Source organism: Camelus bactrianus, chromosome 4, assembly GCF_048773025.1.
Source record: "Camelus bactrianus isolate YW-2024 breed Bactrian camel chromosome 4, ASM4877302v1, whole genome shotgun sequence".
NCBI lineage: Eukaryota > Metazoa > Chordata > Mammalia > Artiodactyla > Camelidae > Camelus > Camelus bactrianus.
In genome coordinates this window covers 66,175,446-66,197,320 of record NC_133542.1, presented here as the reverse complement: position 1 = coordinate 66,197,320, position 21,875 = coordinate 66,175,446, and the positions used below count along the sequence as shown (strand labels likewise).

At 44.4% G+C, this 21,875-nt stretch overlaps 1 protein-coding gene across 4 annotated transcripts in view; it reads left to right on the top strand.

Annotated features, from left to right (window-relative positions):
- TTLL11 (tubulin tyrosine ligase like 11) overlaps positions 1-21,875 on the top strand; it is a 227,278-nt gene that overhangs the window by 185,106 nt on the left and 20,297 nt on the right. For all 4 annotated transcript variants that reach the window (XM_074362165.1, XM_074362166.1, XM_074362164.1 and 1 more), the window contains one exon: positions 7,378-7,484. In XM_074362165.1, the coding sequence (XP_074218266.1) occupies positions 7,378-7,484 (107 nt within the window). The remainder of the gene's footprint in view (positions 1-7,377; positions 7,485-21,875) is intronic.

Sequence of the window (21,875 nt, the reverse complement as noted above, 5' to 3'; positions counted from 1 at the left end):
CATCTTTGCTAAGTGTCAATTTCAGGAGTGAAAAGTTAAATAATTCAGGTGATAAATAATTTAATACATTTGTTCTAATATAAAACTAATGTGGTTATATTATAGAGTATAATACAAAATTTGCTTGCATTTAAAAGATAAAACATGAGACAAAAATTGTTTTTTTGCCACAGCCTACAGAATAAGCCATTGCCACTTAATCTCCTGAGATTATTCATTAACTTGCCTTCACCCTTTGGAGCACTTACTAGCTGTGTGACCTTGGGTAAGTTAATGACGGTCTCTGAACCTCAATGATCCTGTTAAATGGGGGTGAAGCTACCAATAGCCTAGGATTGTGTGCTCTACACCTCAGAGAAACTATCTGACAGCGTTCCAGCTGCTGCTGTTTTTCTCATCATTGGCTTTAATATTTCTATCTAGCACCTCAAAGTCACACTCTTCATAGTTTTATTCATGAACGCAAATAGAAGTCTCCAGTTGGAAACCATTTTTGTCACAATGCTTCTCTCCAAATGAATTTTATAAATTCTAACCCTAGCCCTCTGATATTCCTGCTAGGATGGCAAACAGAAGTATGAGCGGGAATTTTTGCCACTTCAGGAAACCTGAAGTCATATTTGCACAGTGATTTTGAGAAGGGCTTTGGAATAGTTCTGGGGGAAAAGAAAACCCAGTGGAAAGAGCACAAGCTTTGGGGTTTGTCTTCAGAGCCAAGCACATCACACGATAGCTCTGTGGCTTTGGGCAAATCCCTTATCTTCTCTGAGTCTCAGTTCTCTCTGTACAATGGGAACAATCTCTCCTGCCTGGCAGGGTTATTGTGAGGTTGCGATGTAATATATCATAAAGGACCTGGCCCAGTGCCTAGCTTACAGGAGCTATTTGTGAAATGGGAGTCTTGCAGTCATTATTTCCAAGAAATAATGGGAATTTCAAGAAAGTCAATAGGCACGTGTTATTTCCCTGAGAAAACTACCTAATGTGACAGCCTCTGACTCATTTAGGAATTGCATTTGACTAGATACTCATTTATAAGTGGTTTAAATCGTGAGGTGAAGCTTGGCAATGGGGGTTCCAGGGCTGGTTAATGACTCCACAATGTGATCAGTGCCCCAGTTTGACTTCCTGCTCATCCATCCTCAGCATGTGCATCAAGCTTCAGGGTTGCCTTATGGTCACAAGATGGCTGCTCAAAATCCAGCCATCAAGGTCAAGTTCCAGGCAGGAATAAGGAAGAAGGGAGGAAGAGCAAAAGGACTGTCAGATGCTTCCTTTTAATTCCTAATAGCAGTATAATAAAACATAAAAGAGAAGGGGAGATATGAAAAAAGAATCCCAGTCTTGCCTCTGGGGGCAGGCAGGAAGCATAAACAAGCCAGTGATTGGGATCTAGAACGATGAGGGGAGCCGGGGCTGTGGCGTCCTGGAGAGCACACCCCCTGGCAAAAAGAAGGGTTGTTGCTGGGCTGGTATCACCAGAGCTTTGTGATTATTCAAGAGAAGCTAGAAATACTGATTTTAATGTAAAATCTTAATATATGTATATACTGAATGTTGGCGATTCAGAAAATAATTTTGGGTTCAATCAGAGTGACTGTGCTTAGAGTCCACTGTGCATGTGACCTCTGGTGTGAGAGGTCAGGGTACATATTAAGAAGACTGCTGTGTTCACACACAATCTTGAAAAGAAAATTCTTGAAAAGAATTGAGGATGGGTCTAGCAAAGAAGGTTCTTAAAATGCAATGAGACTAGAACTGGCTGATTCAAAAATATCACTACAGATCTGTCTCTCTGTAATAGGTTTTGTGATTTTTCCGTCCCTGAGTTCTGTTGGGATTAAGAGCATTTGCATGGAAAAAAATGGGTATTTGTGATGTCAGCGACTACTGGGTCCTGCAGCCATCATTCCCAGTCTGTGTCCCAGTCCTGTTAGTGGGACTGATGGTGATCCGGACAAGGGACAACAGTGTCTTCAGGTGGGGAATAGACAGCCAGAGCAGGACACAGACAATGAGCCCCTCTCCCCTCCCTCCGCACCCACCCAGCAAGTGTCCTGAGAAATTAAGGATGCAGGAAGAAATGGAGAAAACATTGCACAAGCATTAATAGATTTCTCCTTTTAAAATGTACCAAGACATCTCAACAGCAACTTAGTCGTAAAAGATGATATTCTCTGCTTTTAGAGTTATATCTGGATGTGTTCCATCTTGCCAGCTAAATTTAACAGCAAGCGTTTTCTCTTGCTAACAGCGATTCTCTCTCTCCTTTCCACTTCGGTTTAAATTTTGCTTCATTATGAATTAATAATATTTACGCCATATGTTAGATCGAACCGAGTGCCCTTCTCCGGAGCACTGCGCCCATGACATCTTTGCTGGCGAGAGATCCTCCTCTCTGAGCCTCCCACGCAACCAGCAGAAGTTGAACTTGGCTTTTATCTGCCCACTCTTCCTCTCCAAGTTCCTTGAAGAGAACTGAAGGGAACAAAATAATAAACATTCCGATTGAATTTATTTTCAGTGACCATCTCTCATAATGTGCCGCATAGATCAGCAGTTTTAGGAGTGAATTATGCTAATGCCAGTCTGGCCATATTCTATTTTTCTTTCCCACCCGGAAATGAGAAATAATGAACTGTCATCCTCTCGTCGAGACTTAACGCTGTCTAACCAGCTTTTCGTGTCATTTCCTCAGGAGGCATGTAATAGTCGCACATATTACCATGAACGAAGCCCTTCTTTTTCTTTCTTTCTTTCTTTTTTTTCCCCCCCTTTGATTTCATAATAACTGCTGGGGTGTGGAGACATCTCTTTTCTCTGAGAAACAGAGATGATCTGATTTTTCAGTTTGACAGCTTTCTCAGAGGGAAATGCGTTTTTTGTTATTTTCTTTCTATCGAATTACTAATTTGGGAAGCTTTCTGTGTAATTCACTGAGAACACGTTTTTCCAAACGTATCCTACATCGGAATTTGACGTCAACTGGCACACACTGCATCTTCCATTTTCACAGCCTGAAGATTAAACAGTTTGCCAAAACCAGGGTTTATTTCTAGAAAATGGAGGCAGCTTCTCCCGCACCTCGAGTGTTTGTTTCACAAGAGGCCATTCTGCTTGGAGATTCCCCACTCGTCTCCTCTGCAGTTTCTAATCCGGTCTCCTTCTAAATTAGAGAACGGTTTTCTCTTTTTCCTTTTTCTCCCCCTTCCACTTCCTTTCCTCGTAAGGAGATATTAATATGCTTCATAATGGGTAGCTGTGGGGGGTTTTATTCTCCGAGAGGCAACATGGTGTGTCAGAAGGTTCTGGAATAGGGGTGTCAGGAGTCCCTGCCTCCCCCTCTGTCATTAACTCCTCAGTGACTTTGAAAATTCACCCTGTTCTGTGGTGATTGCTTTCCAGCAATATCAGGAGACTCTCTGCCTGGGATATCAACAGCCTTTAAAAATATAGACAATATAAACCAAAGTTGTCCTCCACACCCCACCGCCCCGATGTTTAGATTGGGGGGGGGAGGTTCTTTCTTCTTTAAGCAAATATTGATTATTTGTTAGCTTTCTTCTTATAGAAACCTCTCCAGGAAAAATAAGCTTCTTTTTCTTCCACAGAGAAGGATGAGCACAAAAGAAATTCTATAAATAGGATTTTATGGAGTGGAAAAAGTTGGTTTCTAAATTTCCCATGAGATGTCAGCAGTTTTCGAGAGGAAAGGGGAATAATAATTTCAAATCTCTCTAATCTTAGGCTCCTAATGAACTTGAAGGATTTGTGATTCTCTCCCATCGTATGTGCCCATATTCTTTTGATTCTGGAGTAGAGGGGGAGCCCATCTTTCTTTAAACGGGTTCTACTTCATGGAGGACGGCGGGGAGGCTGTCCTGTATGCCAGGCACTGAGCTAGTCCTTAAAATAGCTTTGTATGGTGAGTAGCCTCATCCTCGTTGTACAAATAAGGACATTTAGAAGCAGAGTGCTTCAGTGACCTGCTCAAGGTCACAGAGCAGAGTTGAGATTCAAACCCATGTGCATGTGACCCCAAAGCTCGCTTTTTCCCATGTACATTTCTAGCCCAGCCTCTCTCAGGAATCTTTCTGGGTTCTCATGTTACCGTATTTCTTGGACTTCTCTTCCACTGAGAATTTATCCTTCCATTCGTTAGTCATTTGAAGAACTGCATCCCAGGGCATAAAGGGGAAACTGCTTAAATGATTAAGAGCTTCTAAGCTTCATGTTTTCACCCCAGACTCTGAGATCACTTCTATCCTCCGAGAGCTGCATCCAAGACTAATTCAGCTCTGCATCACCCACTGGGCCCAGAATACCACTGACAGAGTGGACACAAAATAAATTCTATACTGAGTGGATGGATGGATGAAAAGTTCGTTCCAAAGACTTGACCCTCAGAGACATTCCCTGTTTGAGTCAGTTGGGAATGTCTGGTGACCACGGGGACAAACCTGGGACAAGCTGTCTCCAAGTGACCTTGGTTGTCCTGCCCCAGCCTTCTATCCCAAAGCTCCCCAACAGGGCCTCTCCAGAGGTTCCAGCCTTACTGGGCCCCATCTGAGACACCGTCTCTTGAATCCTGAGTCCTTCCTGCAGCTCTGGGCTGAGCCACCTCCTCACTTCTCCCCAGAGTTCTCGAGTCCACTGTTTTATCCTCCAGGGGGGCCTGGGCGTGACTCCCAGCTATGTGATCTTGGGCCAGTCGTGTCCCGTCTCTTGTGTCTCAGCTTCCCCATTACTGAAATGGGACTAAGAGCACCTCCCTTGTAAATTGGTTATCAAGACCCAGAGGGCTCATGGGCAGGAAGGGGCCTGGCATACAGATGGTGCCAAGAAATGCCTACAGAATTAGAATTCTTTTAAAGCATTTCCTGTCTGCCGCAGCCAGCGTGCACCCGTCCTTCCCCTGCCCCAGTAGCAGATGCTACAATCAGCTGGATTTGCAGGTATCACTAGGGAAGATAAGTTACCTCGGAAAAGGGATAAATGGAGAGTTCTCTTTGGTAAATTACAGCTACTACTAAAGGTTTGACACTTCTATTTTCTACCTGTCAGGAAAAAAATAACTATGTACCAGCGGTCAGTTTGGTTTCCCTTTTCACACTCCCTTTACCCACAGAGCAAACCAGGCAGCGCGCCTGTCCTGTGGGGAGCAGGCAGTGCAGGGGACCCTGATACGCTAATTAGAGAGAACCCGTACTGTTGCTAATGAAGTTTGGAAGTGAACAGTGCGGGCTGTTAGAATACCTCGGGAGAGATGGGAGCATGGCCCCCGGCGGGACCCAATAGAGATAGCCATCTTGGTGACAGGTGACGTGAAAAAGCCCTGCGTCCACTGACATGTTGTTACTGGCGCTCAGTAACTGTGCTGATGTGCTTTGAAGTCCGCCACAGTGGCTTGTGATTGAAATACTGGAGCCGCAGCCCAGGAGGAAGCGGGATGTGAATTGATGGCCCAAGAAATACAGGCAGGGCAGAAAGGGAGGGCAGGGGGAGGCAGCAAGTGTGCTGGCACGTAAGATGCACCAGCCCCACCCGGCACACACCCAGCCATGGTAGGGGTGTGCCTGGGTTTGGAGAGGGGCCCCTGGAATGCCCACATCCTGCCTGCCACTCAACCCCTGATCCGTCGGGTTCCTAAGGGAGCTATTCACGCAAGGGATGGTGACAAATGGGAAACCAAAGAACCACTTTATCATTGGCTGGGGCGACGGATGTGGACACTTTTGGAAAGTTGAAAGCGGCGTAGAATGTAGTTCGGCCAAACGGACAGCTGGCCCAGAGGACCAGCTTTCAGGATTCCCAGGGCAAATCCAGTCTGCGCTGGAACTTGCCCCCTGGCACGATCCTGTTCAGAAGGGCGGTGCCTCTGGACAAACCGAGGGCTGTCTCCATTCTGAGCAGAGAGCCCAAGTTCTGGTACCCAGACACTGGCTGGTGAGCTCCATTTCTGCAGAATGAACAGAGCCACTCACTGAAAGGTTAGCTTCAGGGAGCCCCTGATGGGGCTGGGATGGTTCTAGCTCTGCAAGAGGAGGAGGGAAGAAGAAGCGAGTTCAGGAAGGGAACCAACAGTTGTTGTGAGCCAGCCAGGTGCCAGCCAGGCCCTTAGGAACGCACTGCCTCATGTCATCTGCACAACAGCCACGCAGGCGGGTGTTACGATCTTCATTCTAGAGACCAGCAAATAAATGCACAGAAGATTTGAGTAAATTGTCCACAGCCACAAAGCTAGAAAAAGAAGCAGAGCCAGGATTTTAATCCTGGTGTGTCTGATGCCCAAAGCATGCTCTTTTCAGCGTGCCGGACTTTCTTCCCCACATTTCCAGAGCAAAAGAAACAAAACAACAATAAAAAAACAAAACACAAGTGAAGGGGAGGAGGAGGACTCTGAACACTCTTCTGTGGCTTGGACAGGGAGCATCACTGCTGACACTGGACTGGAAACCTGGTTATCTTGGCCTCTCTGCATAAGGGGACTACCCGAAGCTCCAAGCCCCGCCCCCAGCCCCCCCATTCCTGTCATTTCCAGGTGACTCCCCTGAAGTCAGGAGTGAGCACGGCGGGGTCTCCCCAGTGATGCTGCCTCAGCCCACACGAAGGGGCGTGGGCCAGTCTGGGCTGTTCCGCTCTGTGGGCTCACTGTAGCTGATCGGGGGCTAACCTGTAGGTGACAGATTAAGATGGATGACATTCAGGAACCTCAAGCCCCTGGCTGTAGCTTTGGTCCCAGGGACTCATCTGGTGAGCATTTCCAGTGGGGACTCCCGTCTGGGCAACAGTGATGCCCTCAGCCTGGACTGGTGACGTGCTGTTGTCACTGGGTCCTGGACCAGTGACACCTCAGGTTCCTTCCCTTCCTCCTCCCACAGACTGGTGGGTGTGAAGGTGGAGACAGGCACAGGGTGCATTTTTGAAACGGGGAGTTCCCATTTCCCTTCGGGAGAGGCAGAGCCCTCCCCTGGTACGTGCACGGACAGGCTGACCTACGGTTACTGTCATAGAAACTGCCTGTCTGATAGGTCAGGAAGTGGAGGCTCAGGAAGGGGAAGTGGCTTCACCAGGGCCATCCGCATCTACGTGGCAGAGCCAGGTTCAACTCAAGACTTGCCACCCTAAAGTTCCTGCTCTTCTCGGCCCTTTAGAATCCTGACTAACCCCATTCCAGGAACCCACGTGATCTGACCTCAACTTGCATTTTCAGCCTCCTCTCCCACTTATCCCCTACCTTTTGCCCCTCACTCGCTCCAGCTGTGGGAAGGGAGGGCTTTCCAGGCAGGGAGCACAGCCCGGGCAGAGGCATGGAGGTGAGACAGGGCAGCACGGGTCAGGTCTGGCAGTGACGTGTCCCCTTCCTGTCCTCGGCAGGAACTGCAAGCTGAGCAGCAGCAGCCTGTCCATGGCCGCCGTGGACATCCTTTACATTGACATCACAAGGAGATGGAATTCCATGACCATGGACCAGCGGGATTCAGGTACTGATGGCCGGCCTCTGCCGGGTCCTGTGGGAGAACAGACAGGGATGGGCGATACATGCTCTGTTCCTTCTTGTTGAGGGTCAGGTTTGGGGAGGAGGAAGGTCGTACTCTTGCTATGAACCAGACTTGGATCCGCTCGCCTGCACTCACAGTAAAGCCAATCTACTGACGCCGGGTTGTGGCGAAGGAAATTGTAGCGTTAATTGCAGGGCGCCGAGCAAGGAGTCCAGGCAGCTAATGCTCAAAAGGCCTGAATTCCCCAGCGGTGTCCCCATATGGAAAAGTTCTTAAAACAGGGTGAGGGAGGGGGTTGTGGGGTGTGTGATCAGCTTGTGGACATTCTCTGGTTGGTGGTGAGGTCATCAGGAGTCAACATCATCAACCTTCTGGTTCCAGCCTGGCTGGGGTCTACGTGCTTGTGGGCAGCCTGCAGTTAGCCTCGTCCACCTGGTGGGGGTCTCAGTCCCTGCAAAACAGCTAGAAGGACGTGGCTCAGAATATTATCTATAGCCTTTGAAGAGGAACTAAATGTCCCTGACTTTGTTTAATGGCTAAACTATTATCATTTTGTCTAGATTGACTGTTTTCCTTTTTTTTTTTTTTTTTTTACATTTTCTCACTTCTCTGATTAAATATATTCTTTGGAACTTGGGGAAGGCCTAGGAGGCTAAAGTTTTTCTGCAAACAAAAGGCAGGCAGAGGACATAGGGTCCTGCTTGGTGACACTCTCAGCTCTGGACATCACTGGAGGGACCGAGCTGAGTCTGAATTCAGGAGCACTGTCCCGAATTCCGCTACGAAGGCTGTGCCCACCCAGCTTCGAATTCCACCATTGGAATCCTTTGCCTTTGCTTAAAGCTTTGATTTCATTTATATTGGAAACACTTACATACTCATTGGTTGGTTTATCCCACAGCACACATTTCTTGGGCATAAGTTGGGCCATGGCTCCGGGAGACTGGAGTGAACAGCACTTGCTTGTGGCCCAGTAGGAACTGTCTGTAGACTTGGGAGGCAGGCGAAAACACAGCAGTAGCTAGTGTGATGTGTGCCAGGATGGAGGGGAGCACAGAGGGGCGATCGGGAAAGCCAGCAGAGGGGCTCCTGATCAGGCGAGGCCCAGGGAAGACTTCTTGCCGAAGGCTGAGCAGGATAAGCCGGGGGACGGGGTGGGACAGACCCCTCCTGCCGGGGCACTGCCTGGCCTCGGCAGAGACTCACGTGAAAGGCTCAGGTCTCCCCAAGTAGCCTGGAGGCGCTGGAGCAAGGAGGGGAGGGAGAAGGGGAAGGGGTGGGGTTGCAGGTCGAGTTCTTGAATGCCACACAAAAGAGCTTTGGTCTTGATTCCCTCGATTACGTGGGGCTGGTGAAGGATTTGGTGAGAAGAATCCACTTTAGGTGGGTGAATTTCTGGTCTTTGTCCTTCCAGAGGGTGATTTTCTAAAAAGTCACAGTGACCAGTGGGCCTGCCCTTCGCACAGCGCATCACAGTCACAGTGTGTTCCTGTGCGCCTTCCCTCATTCAGCGCCCCCGTGAGTCAGTGCGGTAGGTGTTAGCGTTTGCATTTCACAGACGAGGAAACTGCAGCTCAGGTGACCTGGCTGCCCCCCCCCCCCAGCTGTGTCCTTGCAGAAGGGGCACAGGGGGAGGGGGTGCCTGGGGGAGCAGTTTTCTCCCGTGATTGGGTGACAAGGACATGAAACCAGGGTCAGGAGACTCGGACGAGAACGGACGATGCCATTTCCTACACATGAGCTTGGGAAGCCATTTTGTCATCTCCACTGCCTCCTCTGTAAACGGGGTGCCCTGGGTCTGAAAGCTGGTGGGACAGGTCATCTTATCAGTGGGCTCCACCTGGGGAGAATCCTGGGTGGGACTGTCAGACAGTGGGGTTCTCCCCGCAGGACCCTGCCCCCACCCCTGGTCAGCCCTGGGCTCCAGCTCCCTGACCACAGGGACTAGCTGCCCTTCCTACAGGTGCCGGTGTTAGGGCATCATTTGCTAACTGGCTTTGCATTTGATAGTGATGCTTCCAGCTGCCAGTTGTTGGCTGTTTCCTACATGCCGAGCGCTCTGCGGGGCACTTGACTCGTGCAGCCCTGGCTAGAATCCCCCTGGAGGTCGGCACAGTTATCTCCATCTTACAGAGAAGGACGTTGAGGCTCAGAGGCATGGCCGGTGGATAAGGCTTTAATGTCAAGCTGCCACTGTCCCCTCCTGGTTGCTTCCTCCTGCTCATTGATCCTTGAGTAAGATGACCTCCCGGCTCCTTACTGCTCCCTTTTCTTAAATTCGAAAACAAACTCGGGAGATACCAATACGTACCCACTGATTCAACAAGGTGAGCACTCCTATCGCATCTCTGCCGTCACAGCATCCTTCCAGCCCTCCCTGGCAACCGGGAGAGGCTGGAGATGGAGCGTCTCAGAAGTAAGCAGATTAATTAGCATCTCGAGGACCGAGAGCGCTCATGTGACAGTCGAGCCGCCCGCGTTTTGCTGACGCCTTCAGAAAGTGAAGAAGTGTTTGCTCTGTGAGTCGAATGCAGGGAGTCCTCACAGGAGCCCGCAGAGGGGGCCAGATGAGGGGGTGGGGTGGCAGTGGAATTATTAAATATTGAAATTGATCAGGAGTAGCAGCAGGAAGCTATTTATCATGTTTTATTGCTTCAAACTAGCATTACCATCTGGCCCATTGTTAATTCTGAGTAGCTTTTCATGTTTTGTTTGCCTCTTAAATTGCTCTCTGTGAGTGGACTCCATCGGGGCTGCCCACAGTGCAGGCTCGGGGAAGGTTTTTCTGAGGTCGGCAGGGTCTCTCCGTCTGCTGACCCAGCTAAGAAGATGAGAAAACGTTTATTTTTAGTACATCCTGACACGTGCATCTGGGGCTGGGCTCTTCCAGGCCTTCCTGCCACACCTCAGCCCCTGAATGTGTGGAATAACAATCGTTAGTAGTAACTGCAGTTTTGAGATCTCCGCCTACGTGCAAATATCACTGCGACTTCTCACACCAGACCTTCGAGGTGGGTAGTCATGTCCCGTTTCGCTCCTGGGGTTCCAAGAGCAGAAGTGACTTGTCTAAAATCCCATAGACAGCGAGTGGCAGAAACCAGATTGGAACTCAAGCCTCCTGGCCCAGGACGCTGTCCCCAGTCCAGGGCCACACCAAGCAGGTGCTTGTTCATTTTCGTGATGGGGAGGGGGCGGGGCCTGCAAGGCAGGGAGGTGAAAGGTCAACTCACAGAGTACAGGGAAGACAGAACTGGAGTGGGAGGTGGCACCTAGTGCACACACCTGTCCGCTTCCTTCATCCTAAGAGCTTATACTCCTGTTAACATCACTCCTGAAAGGACGTAACTGGGGGCAGAGAGTTCCGAGTGTGAGAGCCATGGCTTATAGCAGCAGTGGTCTACAGGGATCTCCCTCTGCTCACCTGCTGTCCAGCATAAAACGCCAGCCCATTTGGATAAGACCATCTCCCCACACCCAAACCCAAGTGTGTCTAGGCGCTAATGCACCTTCCCTTTCTGGAAGCCATCCCAGACCTGCCTTCTGCCCTAATGAGACTCTGGTACCCACCCCGGGGGTTACCAGATCCCTGATGCTCGAGGCCTTTATGAAATTTTATCTGACCTGCAGGAGGAGATCCTGCTATTGAAATGGAGAGAAAAAAATGGTGTTTAAAAAGATTAGAGAAGAAAAAAACCAAAACTAGTAAGAAAAAGCATACATGTTATAAAATCTAAATCTTAGATAATCCATTTATATATATATATATTTAATGGAGGTACTGGGGATTGAACCGAGGACCTCATGCATGCTAAGCACGTGCTGCACCGCTGAGCTATACCCCGCCCCCTTAGATCGTCCTTTTAAATAGGCTTGTTATTGATTGCTGGTTTTAATTGGACCTCAGATGCACAGAATTGGGTTAACCGTAATCCTTGGTTCATGAGACGCTTCCACCCTGGTCCATGCATAGTCTGCTGTATTTGGTTAGCTTTTCTAATTAGTTATTTTTAACCATGGAATAAGCATCCACACACTCACTCCCCAAAACCAAAGCTAGGACTTGAGAATACTCCGCATCTAGCACGTGGCTTTCCTCCAACACCAGTCCCTTCCCTGCCTCTCTCCCCCTGAGGATCCCTCACCTACACCCTGTGCCCATCGCTCCCTAAGTAGACTGTCTTCCTCTCTGTCCAAATGCCAAAGACTATTTCAGAGTTTCATGGAATTTAGTAATATCCAGTCTCACACTCTAGCCGGCCAATGGGATTGTCGATTGTCATTTAAAAAAAAAAAATTGAAGATTTCAATTTCCAATTCTAGAATTTTAGCAGAAGACAGAAATCTAAATCAGGGTGTTATCAGCAAAACTGGGGTGTGGTAGCCCTCTCATTGCCCAGAATCAAACGAAGAAACAAACTTGTCAGTGAAGATGCAGCTGTTTTACATAAATTGCTCTTACCAGTATCTCCTTGTCAGGGAGACTTTGCTCTCGGGACTCCTCCCAGAGCAGAATTCACTTCTCTGTGGTGGGAGATGAGGACAGCATCAAGATTAGGCAATAAAAAGCAGTATCGCTGGCATCATCTCTGGGAGACAAACATTTCACTCGAAAGGGAACATCTGAGCCCCGCACCCAGGTATCTTGTCCATTTAACACACAACCAACATCTGGGGGCTTCAGACCAGCTTTGTTCACTTCGCAGCCAGATGTTTTGCTGTTTTAAGATGTCAGCCAGAGGTCCCTCCCAGTGAGCAATGGAAACATGATTGCAAAGCAAGAAAAAATAGATTGCAGACTCCTTCCCACCTGCCTTCTCCACCCATGCGAGCACACATGATACAGACGTACGTCTGCATGGAATGCACGCACACACCTTGCTTGCAGAGGGAAATCAAAGTGGCATAGTTCAGTGCCTCCTGTGTGCTGTGCACTCATTGACCAAAATAAGGAACAGATCTTCCAGTGCTTGAAGATCTCCTGAGCTACGTGCCCCACTTCGTGGGGCTGCCTGGGTTTGATTGTCAGTGTAACCAAAGCCACCAGCTCTGGGATCAGACAAACCTGGCTTCAAATCTGAGTCTGATAACTTTCAGGCTTTGTAATCTCTATAGGTTATGTAATTTCATCTTCTGAAAAGTGGAGATCATAACGGTGCCCACGTCATAAAAACACTGATATGGATGAAAGGAGACAACGCAGCACTGCCAGCTCCAGGGCTGTGGGGCCCTGAGATCCAGGGTCAGTTTCTCTGCACGTCTCCAGTAGTCTCTGAAGCCCAGCTTTCCCTACCCTCTGGAGGTCTGCTCTCACTGCTGGGTGCTCCTGCTCTTGGCTGGCTGTGGCCCGGTCCCCCTTCCCATCGGGCTCCAGCAGCAACCAGTCCCGCTCTCCCACAACTCCGATCACAGCGCTAATCAAACACTGTGGAACCAGTGTGTGGCACCTGCCACTGAAGCTAGACTAACCTCCCTGGCGCCGAGTTGTTCACGCCTTAAGAAAGCCTCAGCGCCGTGCCCGGCACACAGTAGGCGCTCTGCAGTCTCGGGGGATGGACACGAGGGATGAGACCCTGCCAATCGGCTGACATCAGTGGAGGTCTGAGGCTCATTGCTGCCTCTCACCAAATTCCCTCAGTCGACTTATGCAAATCATCTGCCTCCCATCCTTTCATCAGCTGGAGTGCACCCCAACTGAGACGTATTTGGTGAACGACGACGTACTGAAATATTTAAAAGTATTTTTGCTTGGAATGTTTAGCACAGCCTCGCTTCTACATATACATGGACGGCCCCCTCCCTCCGCGATCCGGGAGGCAGGTTTCACGCAGCGCCTTGCGCCGTGTCTGGCACACGCGACGTTCTTCAGCCTTGAAATTATCTCGGAGTCAGATGGGCCTCCCTGGATGTGCGCCCTACACGCTTACAAAATAGTCGGCATCAGAAGTATTTTTAATAAAAGCGAGTGAGCCAACAGAAGTGCCAGCTCACCCTCTCCTGCACAGACGCTTATCTGGGGCTGCTACCGCGCAGGCTGTGCCTTCTGTAATTACTTCCCCCTCCGTGAGTGTCGCCTGCAGACGTGTGTTCACCCCACAGCCCCTTTACTTGGTGGTTCTCTCCATCACCTCCAGGGCGAGGGGACAGGATCTCTGACATAGTCTGGTCCCAACCCCCCACCCCCAAAAAGAGACAAAAGGAAAAAAGGGGGATGATTGTTTTTTTAACGCAGCCTTCCCCTTTTCTTGTACCTGTGGCTTACCACCCCAGATCTTGGAGGCACAGCAGCCGCAGGATGGAGGTTGTGGGAAAAGCATTGGCTGACTTCGGTCCCCTGCACCTCCACCTGGGAGCCCTGAGCGGAGGAGGGGTGGGGTGCAGTGGTGCACTTCAGCTCCGGGAGCCTCAGTTTCCTTTAAAATGGGCCAGAGCTATCCACCTTGGGTTGCTGTAAGGATTTAGTTAGGACGTGTATGCCTGGCTCAAATGGGAGATCTTTTTCATTTTGTTTTAACCACCACTGTCATTCTTGACATGTGTGCATGCTTTGCAGACTACAAAACAGTTTTCCAATCCACTTGCGCTCTGAAAGCTCACGCTCCCAGTGAGCATGGTCTTGTTCCCATGACCCCACTCACAGAGGAGGAAACTGGGGGTCAGAGGGGTAAAGAGGGATCAGGGACAGAGCAGAAACTGGGTCCTGAGCTTCCGTCTTGTGCTGCCTCGGAAAGTGACAACAGCGATGAGCCAAGATGGAAGGACCGTATCGATCCCAAATATCCCCAGGCGGAGGCATCCCTGAGGTGGGTGGAGTTGCGTTTGGTAGGACCCTCAGGGAGGCATTACCATGGAGAAGGATGGTCCAGGGGCTCCTCCCCAACCTCTCCCCCCACCTGCTCCTGTACTACCAAGGAGTCCGTACACAGGGTCACACACGCTTCACCGCTACAAAGCTCAGTGCTTGACGCTCCTCACAGCCCGGCTATTCAGAGCTGAGGAAATGAGAATTAGGCAGGGTGGGGCCACTTCCAAAAGCGCCTCGCTAATATAGGGCAGCACTTGGGCAAGGACTCAGGTCTTCTAAATCTTCTCCAGCATGCTAGTGATTAACACAAATACAAGCTACATTTTTTGAATTTTTAAAAAATTAATAGACTTAGTTTTTTAGAACAGGTTTAGATTCACAGAGAAATTGAGCAGATAGTGCAGAGAATTCCCATATACCCGCAAGCACACCGTTTCCCCTGTAATATCTTGCATTAGGATACATTTGTTAATGAACAAATATTAATACATTATTATTGATTAAAGTCTATAGTTTACATTGACATTCACTGTGTTATATATCCTGTGTGTTTTGATAATTGCATACTGTAATGTATCCATTACTGAACCATACAGAATGTTTGCACTGCCCTAAAAAATCCCCCCTGTGCCTCACCTGTTCATCCTCCCTCCCCTGAATCCCTGGCAGACATCAATCTTTTTACTTTCTCCATAGTTTTGCCTTTTCCTAAATGTCATATAGTTGGAATCACACAGTATATGGCCTTTTCAAACTGGCATCTTTCACTTAGCATTGTGCATTTCAGGGTCCTCTCGGTCTTTTTGTAGTTCAGTAGCCCATTTCTTTTTATCTCTGAGTAATAGTCCATTGAATGGATATGCCACAGTTTGTTAATCCATTCACTTATTGAAGGATGTCTTTGTTGCTTCCGATTTTTGACAATTATGAATAAAGCTACAAATATTTCTGTGCAGGTTTTGTGTGGACATAAGTTTTCAAAATAACTGAGCAAACACCTAGGAATGTAATTGCTGGATCATACAGTAAGACTATGTTTAGTTTTTTAAGAAACCACCAAACTATCTTTCGAAATGGCTGTACCAGTTCACGTTCCCACCAACAATGAATGAGAGTTCCTGCTGCTCCACATGCCTGTCAGCACTTAGTATTGTCAGGTTTTTGGACAGAGCCACTGTAATAGATGTGTAGTGGTACCACATTGTTTTAATTTGCAATTCCCTAAAGACATATAATGTTGAGCATCTTTGCATGTGGTTATTTCCCATCTGTATATCTTCTCTGATGAGATGTTCAGCTCTTTTGCCCATTTAAAAATTTTTTTCCCTTATTGTTGAGTTTTAGTTCTTTGTATATTTTGGATACATATTTTGGATACATACATACATATTTTGATATCTTCTATCAAATATGAATTTTGCAAATATTTTCTCCCAGTATGTGGCTTATCTTTTCATGCTCTTAACAGTGTCTTTTATAGAGTAAAAGATTTTAATTTTAATGAAGTCTAACATCAATTTTTTTCTTTCATGGATTTTGCTTTTAGTGCCCTGTCTAAAAATTCATAGCCAATCCAAGGTCCTCTAGATTTTCTCCTATGTTATCTTCTAAAACTTGTATAGTTTCGCATTTTACATTTAGGTCTATGATCCATTTAATTTTTAATTAGTTAATTTTGTGAAAGGTGCAAGGTCTATGTCTAGATTCTTTTTTTTTTTTTAATATGGATGTCCACTTGGTTCTAGCATCATTTGTGGAAAAGACTATTCTCTCTTCATTGAATTGCCTTCACTTTTTTGTCAATGATCAGCTGACATATTTGTGTGACTATTTCTCTTTGATCTAGTTGTCTGCTGTTTCACTATGACCATGCTTGTTTGATCACTGTAGCTTTCTAGTAAGTTTTGAAGTTGGATGGTGTCAGTCCTCTGATTATGTTCTTCTTCTTCAGGACTGTGTTGCGTATTCCAGTCTTTGGCCTTTCCATATAAATTCTAGAATCAGCTGGTCAATATCCAGCAAATAACTTGCTGGATTTTAATTCGGGATGGGTTGTATCTATAGATTGAGTTGGGAAGAACTATCCTCTTAACAATATTGAGTCTTCCTACCCATGAACATGAAATATCTCTCCATTTATTTAGATCTTCTTTTATTTCTATCATCCAAGTTTCTTAGTTTTTTTTATGTGTATCTTCTATACGTTCTATTAGATTTATACCTAAATACTTAATTTTTTTATTTTGGTGCTAAAGTAAATGAGATTGTGTTTTTAATTTCAAATCCCAAGTGTTCATTGCTGTTATAAGGGAAAGCAGTTGACTTGGATACAATAACTTCGTACCCTACGACTTTGCTGTAATCGCTTAGTTCCAGAAGTTTGTCATTTCATTGGGATTTTCTATATTGACGGTCATGTAATTTGAGAATTATTTGAGGCAGTTTTATTTCTACCTTCCCAATCTGTATACCTTGTCTTTTCTTGTCTTACTGTATTAACTAAGCCTCTCAGTACAGTGTCAAACAGGAGTGGTGAGAGGGGCCATCTTTTTCCTGTTCCCAATCTTAGGAGGAAAGGATGTAGTTTATAACCAATACGTGTGATGTTATCTGCAGGGTTTTTGTAGCTGCTCTTTAGTAAGTGGACGAAGTTCTCCTCTGTTCCTAGTTTGCTTAGAGTTTTGTTTTTTAACGAGTGTTGGATTTTGTCAAATGCTTTCCCTGTATCTACCAATATGATCATACGATTTTTTTCAGCCTGATGTGATAAATTACATTAATTGATTTTTGAATGTTGAAGCAGCCTTGCATACCTGGAACAAATCTCGATGGTTGTGGTGTATAATTCTTTTTACATGTTATTGGATTCCATATACTAATATTTTGTTGAGGGTTTTTGCATCTATGTTTATGAGAGATATTGGTCCATAGTTTTCCTTTCTAGTAATACCATTATCTGGTATATGCTGGCCTCATAAAACAAGTTAGGAGGTGTTCCCTCTGCTTTTATATTCCATAAGAGATTGTAGAAAATTGGGGTCATTTCTTTCTTAAATGTTTTGTAGAATTTATCAATGAAATCATCAGGGCCTAGTGCTTTCTTTTTTGGAAGGTTATTAATTATTGATGTAACTTCTTTAATAGACATAAGCCTATTCAGATTATCTGATTCTCTATGTGTGAGTTTTGGTGAACTGTATCTTTTAAGAAATTGGTCCTTTTCATCCAAATTATCAAATTTGTAGACATAGAGTTATTCATAATATTCCTTTACTATCCTTTTACTGTCCATGAGATCAGTAATGATAACCCTCTTTCATTTCTGATGTTACTAATTTTTAATTACTAATTAGTAATCTTCCCTCTTTTTTTCTTGCTTAGCCTGGCTAGAGGTTTATCAGTTTCTTTGATCTTTTCATAGAACCAGCTTCTGGTGTAATTGATTTTCTCTATTGATTTCCTGTTTTAATTTCATTGATTTGCACTCTAATTTTTATTATTTATTTTCTTCTGCTTAATTTGGGTTTAATTTGCTCTTCCTTTCCTAGTTTCCTAAGATGGGAGCTTAGTTCATTGATTTGAGATCTTTCATTTTGTCTACTATATGCATTCAATGCTGTACATGACCCTCTAATCACTGCTTTCACTGCATCCCACAAAATTCAGTAAGTTCTATTTTCATTTTCATTTAGTTAAAAATATTTTAAAATTTCTCTTGAGACTTATTTTTTGGCCCACATATTGTTGAGACATGTGCTGTTTAATCTCCAAATATGTGGGGACTTTTCAGCTACCGTTCTGTTATTGATCTTTAATTTCACTGTGGTAATGAGAACATACTTTGTATGATCTCTATTCTTTTAAATTTCTTAAGGTGTGTTTTATGGCTGAGAATGTAGTCTGTCTTGGTAGATGTTCTGTGTGAACTGGAAAGAATGTGTATTCTGCTTTTGTTGAATAAAGTATTTTATACACGTCAATTAGAGCCAGTTGATTGATGGTGCTGTTCAGCTCAACTTTATCCTTACCAATTTTCTGCCTGCTGGATCTGTCAATTACTGATAGAGGGGTGTTGAAATCTCCAACTATAATAGTGGATTTGTCTATTTTCTGTTGCAGTTCTATCTGTTTTAGCTCACGTATTTTGACACTCTGTTTTTAGCTACATGCGTGTTAAGGAGTGTTATGTCTTCTTAGAGAATTGACCCCTTTATCATTATATAATGCCCACCTTTATCCCTGATAATTTTCTTTGTTCTGCAGTCTGCTTTGTCTGAAATTAATATAGCTACTCCAACTTTCTTTCAGTTAGTGTTAGCATGATATATCTTTCTCCCTCCCTTTACTTTTCATCTACGTCTTGGTCTTTAAACTGGGTTTCTTATAAGCAACATATAGTTGGGTTTTGCTTTTTTGAATCCACTCTAACAATCTTTGTCTTTTAATTAGTATATTTAAACCATTCACATTTAAAGTAATTGTTGCTATAGTTGGATTAATATGTATCATATTTGTAACTGCTTTTTGTTCATTGCACTTGTTCTTTGTTTCATTTTTATCTTCCCCCTTTTCTGCCTTCTCTAGTTTTGAGCATTTTATATGGCTCCATTTTCTTTCATAACGTATCAATTATACTTCTTTTTAAAAAAAAAACTAGTGGTTCTCCTAGAGTTTGCAATGTACTTTTTCAGTTAGGAAGTCCATTTTCAGATAATTCTATATCCCTTCCTAGAGAGTGCAAGTTCCTTGTAACAGTGTCCCCAATTCTCCCCTCCCTTCTCTAAACGTTGCTCTTACTCATTTCATTTATTCATAAACTATAATCACCTGACACACTGTTGCTATTATCACTTTGAACAGTTATCTCTTAGGTCAGTTAAGAATAAGAAAAATAAAAAGGATTTATTTTACCTTCATTTATTCCTTCTCTGATGCTCTTCTTTTCTTTATGTAGATTTGTGTTTCTGACCTATATTTTCATCTTTCTCTCTGAAGAGCTTCTTTTAACATTGCCTGCAAGGCAAGTCTATTGGCAACAAATTCCTTCACTTTTTGTTTGTTTGAGAAAGTCTATATTTCTCCTTCACCTTTGAAGGATAATTTTGCTGGATATAGAATTCTAGGTTTATGGGATTTTTCTTTCACCATTTAAAATATTTCATTCCACTCTCTTCTTGCATGATTTCTGATGAGATGGCTAATGTAATTTTTTTTCTTGTTCCTCTACAGGTTAGGTGTTATTTTTCTTCTGGCTTCTGTCAAGGTTTTCTCTTTGGCTCTGGGTTTCTGCAGTTTGGGTATGATATGTATAGGTGTAAATTTGGGGTTTATTTCTCCTGCTTGTTATTCTCTGAGCCTCCTGGATCTGTGGTTTTGGTATCTCATTAATCTCGGAAAATTCTCGTCCATTATTACTTCAAATATCTCTTCTGTTCCTTTCTCTTTTCTCCTTCTGATACTCCCATTGTATGTTAAGCCTTTTATATTGTCCCACTGTTCCAAGGCACTCTCTGTTTTTTCATTTTTTTAAATTCAATTTATGTATATTAAAAAAAAAAAAGTCACCCATTTCTCCCACCCATTCCCCGCCCCCTGCCCCCGGCAAACACCAACCTGTTCTCTGTTATTTATGAACTTGGGGTTGGGGGGTTGTTTTTGTTTTGTTTTAGATTCTACATATAAGAGAGATCTAGGGTACTTGTCTTTGTCTGTCTTAGCATAACGCCCTCATTGTCCATCAATGTTGTTGCAAATGGTACAATTTCATTCTTTTTTTATGGCTGAATAATATTCATATCACAGTTTCTTTACCCAGTCATCCATCAGTGGACACTTAGGTTACTTCCGTATCTTTGCTGTTTTAAATAATGCTGTAATGAACATGAAAGTGCATATATTTTTCGAGTTAATGTTTTCATTTTCTTCAGATAATTACCCAGAAGTAGAATTGCTGGATCATATTGTAGTTCTATTTTTAATTTTTTTGTGGTGCCCATACTGTGTTTCACAGTGGCTGCATCATTTCACATTCCTGCCAATAGGGCACAGGGATTCCTTTTTCTCCACATTCTTGCCAACACTCTTATTTCTTGTCTTTTTGATAATAGCCATTCTAATAGGCATGAGGTGAAGTCTCATTGTGGTTTTCATTTGCATTTCCCTGATGGTTCATGACGTTTAGCATCTTTTCAGGTATCTGTTGGCCATCTGTATGTCTTCTTTGGACAAATGTCTATGCAAGTCTTCTGCTCGTTTTAAAATCAGACTATTTGGATTTTTTGCTATTGAGTTATGTGAGTTCTTTGTATATTTTGAATATTAGCCCTTTACCAGATATGTGATTTGCAATTATTTTCTCCCGTTTATTTGGTTGTCTTTTCATGTTGTTTGTGGTTTCCTTTGCTGCGCAGAAACTTTTTAGTTTGAAGTAGTTCCACTTGTTCATTTTTGCTTTTGGTTGCTTTTGGTGTTAAGGCCTATGTCAAGGAGCTTACCACCTGTGTTTTCTTCTAGGAGTTTAATGGTTTCAGGCCTTCAGTTCAAGTTTTTAGTTTATTTTGAGTTAATTTTTGTGTGTGATGTTAGATGGTGGTCCAGTTTCATTCCTTCGCACGTGGTCGTCCAACTTTCCCAACACCATTTATTGAAGAAGCTGTTCTTTCCCCATTGTATCTTCTTGACTTTTTGTTGTAAATTAATTGACCATATACGCATGGGGTTATTTCTGGGTTCTGTATTCTGCGCCATTGATCTATGGGTCTGGTTTTATCCGAGTACTGTACCATTTTCGCTACTACCGCTTTGCAATATAACTTGAAATCAGGAAGTGTGATGCCTCCAGCTTTGTGCTCCTTTCTCAAGATTGCTTTGGCTATTTGGAGTCTTTTTTGGTTCCATACAAATTTTAGGATTGTTTGTTTTGTTCCTGTGAAAAAAAAAAATGCCATTGGAATTTTGATAAGGATTGCATTGAATCTGTGTATTGCCTTAGGTGGTATGGACGTTTTAACAATATTAATTATTCCAATCCATGAATACAGAGTATTTTTCCACTTGTCTTCAATTTCTTATGTTGATATCTTATAGTGTGCAATATACATATCTTACACCTCCTTTGTTAAGTTTATTCCCGAGGATTTTATTCTTTTTGATGCAGTTGTAAATGGGATTGTTTTCTTAATTTCCCTTTCTGATAATTTGTAATTAGTGTATAGAAAGCAGCAGATTTTTGCGTGTTGATTTTGTGCCTTACAACTGTACTGAATTCATTTATTAGTTGTAACAGTTTTTTGATAGAGTCTTTAGGGTTTTCTATACATAGTATCATATCATCTGCAAATAGTGACAGTTTTACTTTTTCCTTTCCAATTTTGATTCCTTTTATTTCTTTTTCTTGACTAATTGCTCTGGATAGGATTTCCAATACTATATTGAATTAAACTGGTAAGAATGGACATCTTTGTCTTGTTCCTGGCCTTAGAGGAAAAGCTTTCAGCTTTTCACCATCAAGTATGATGTTAGCTGAGGGCTTGTCATATATGACTTTTATATGTTGACTTCTGTACCTGATT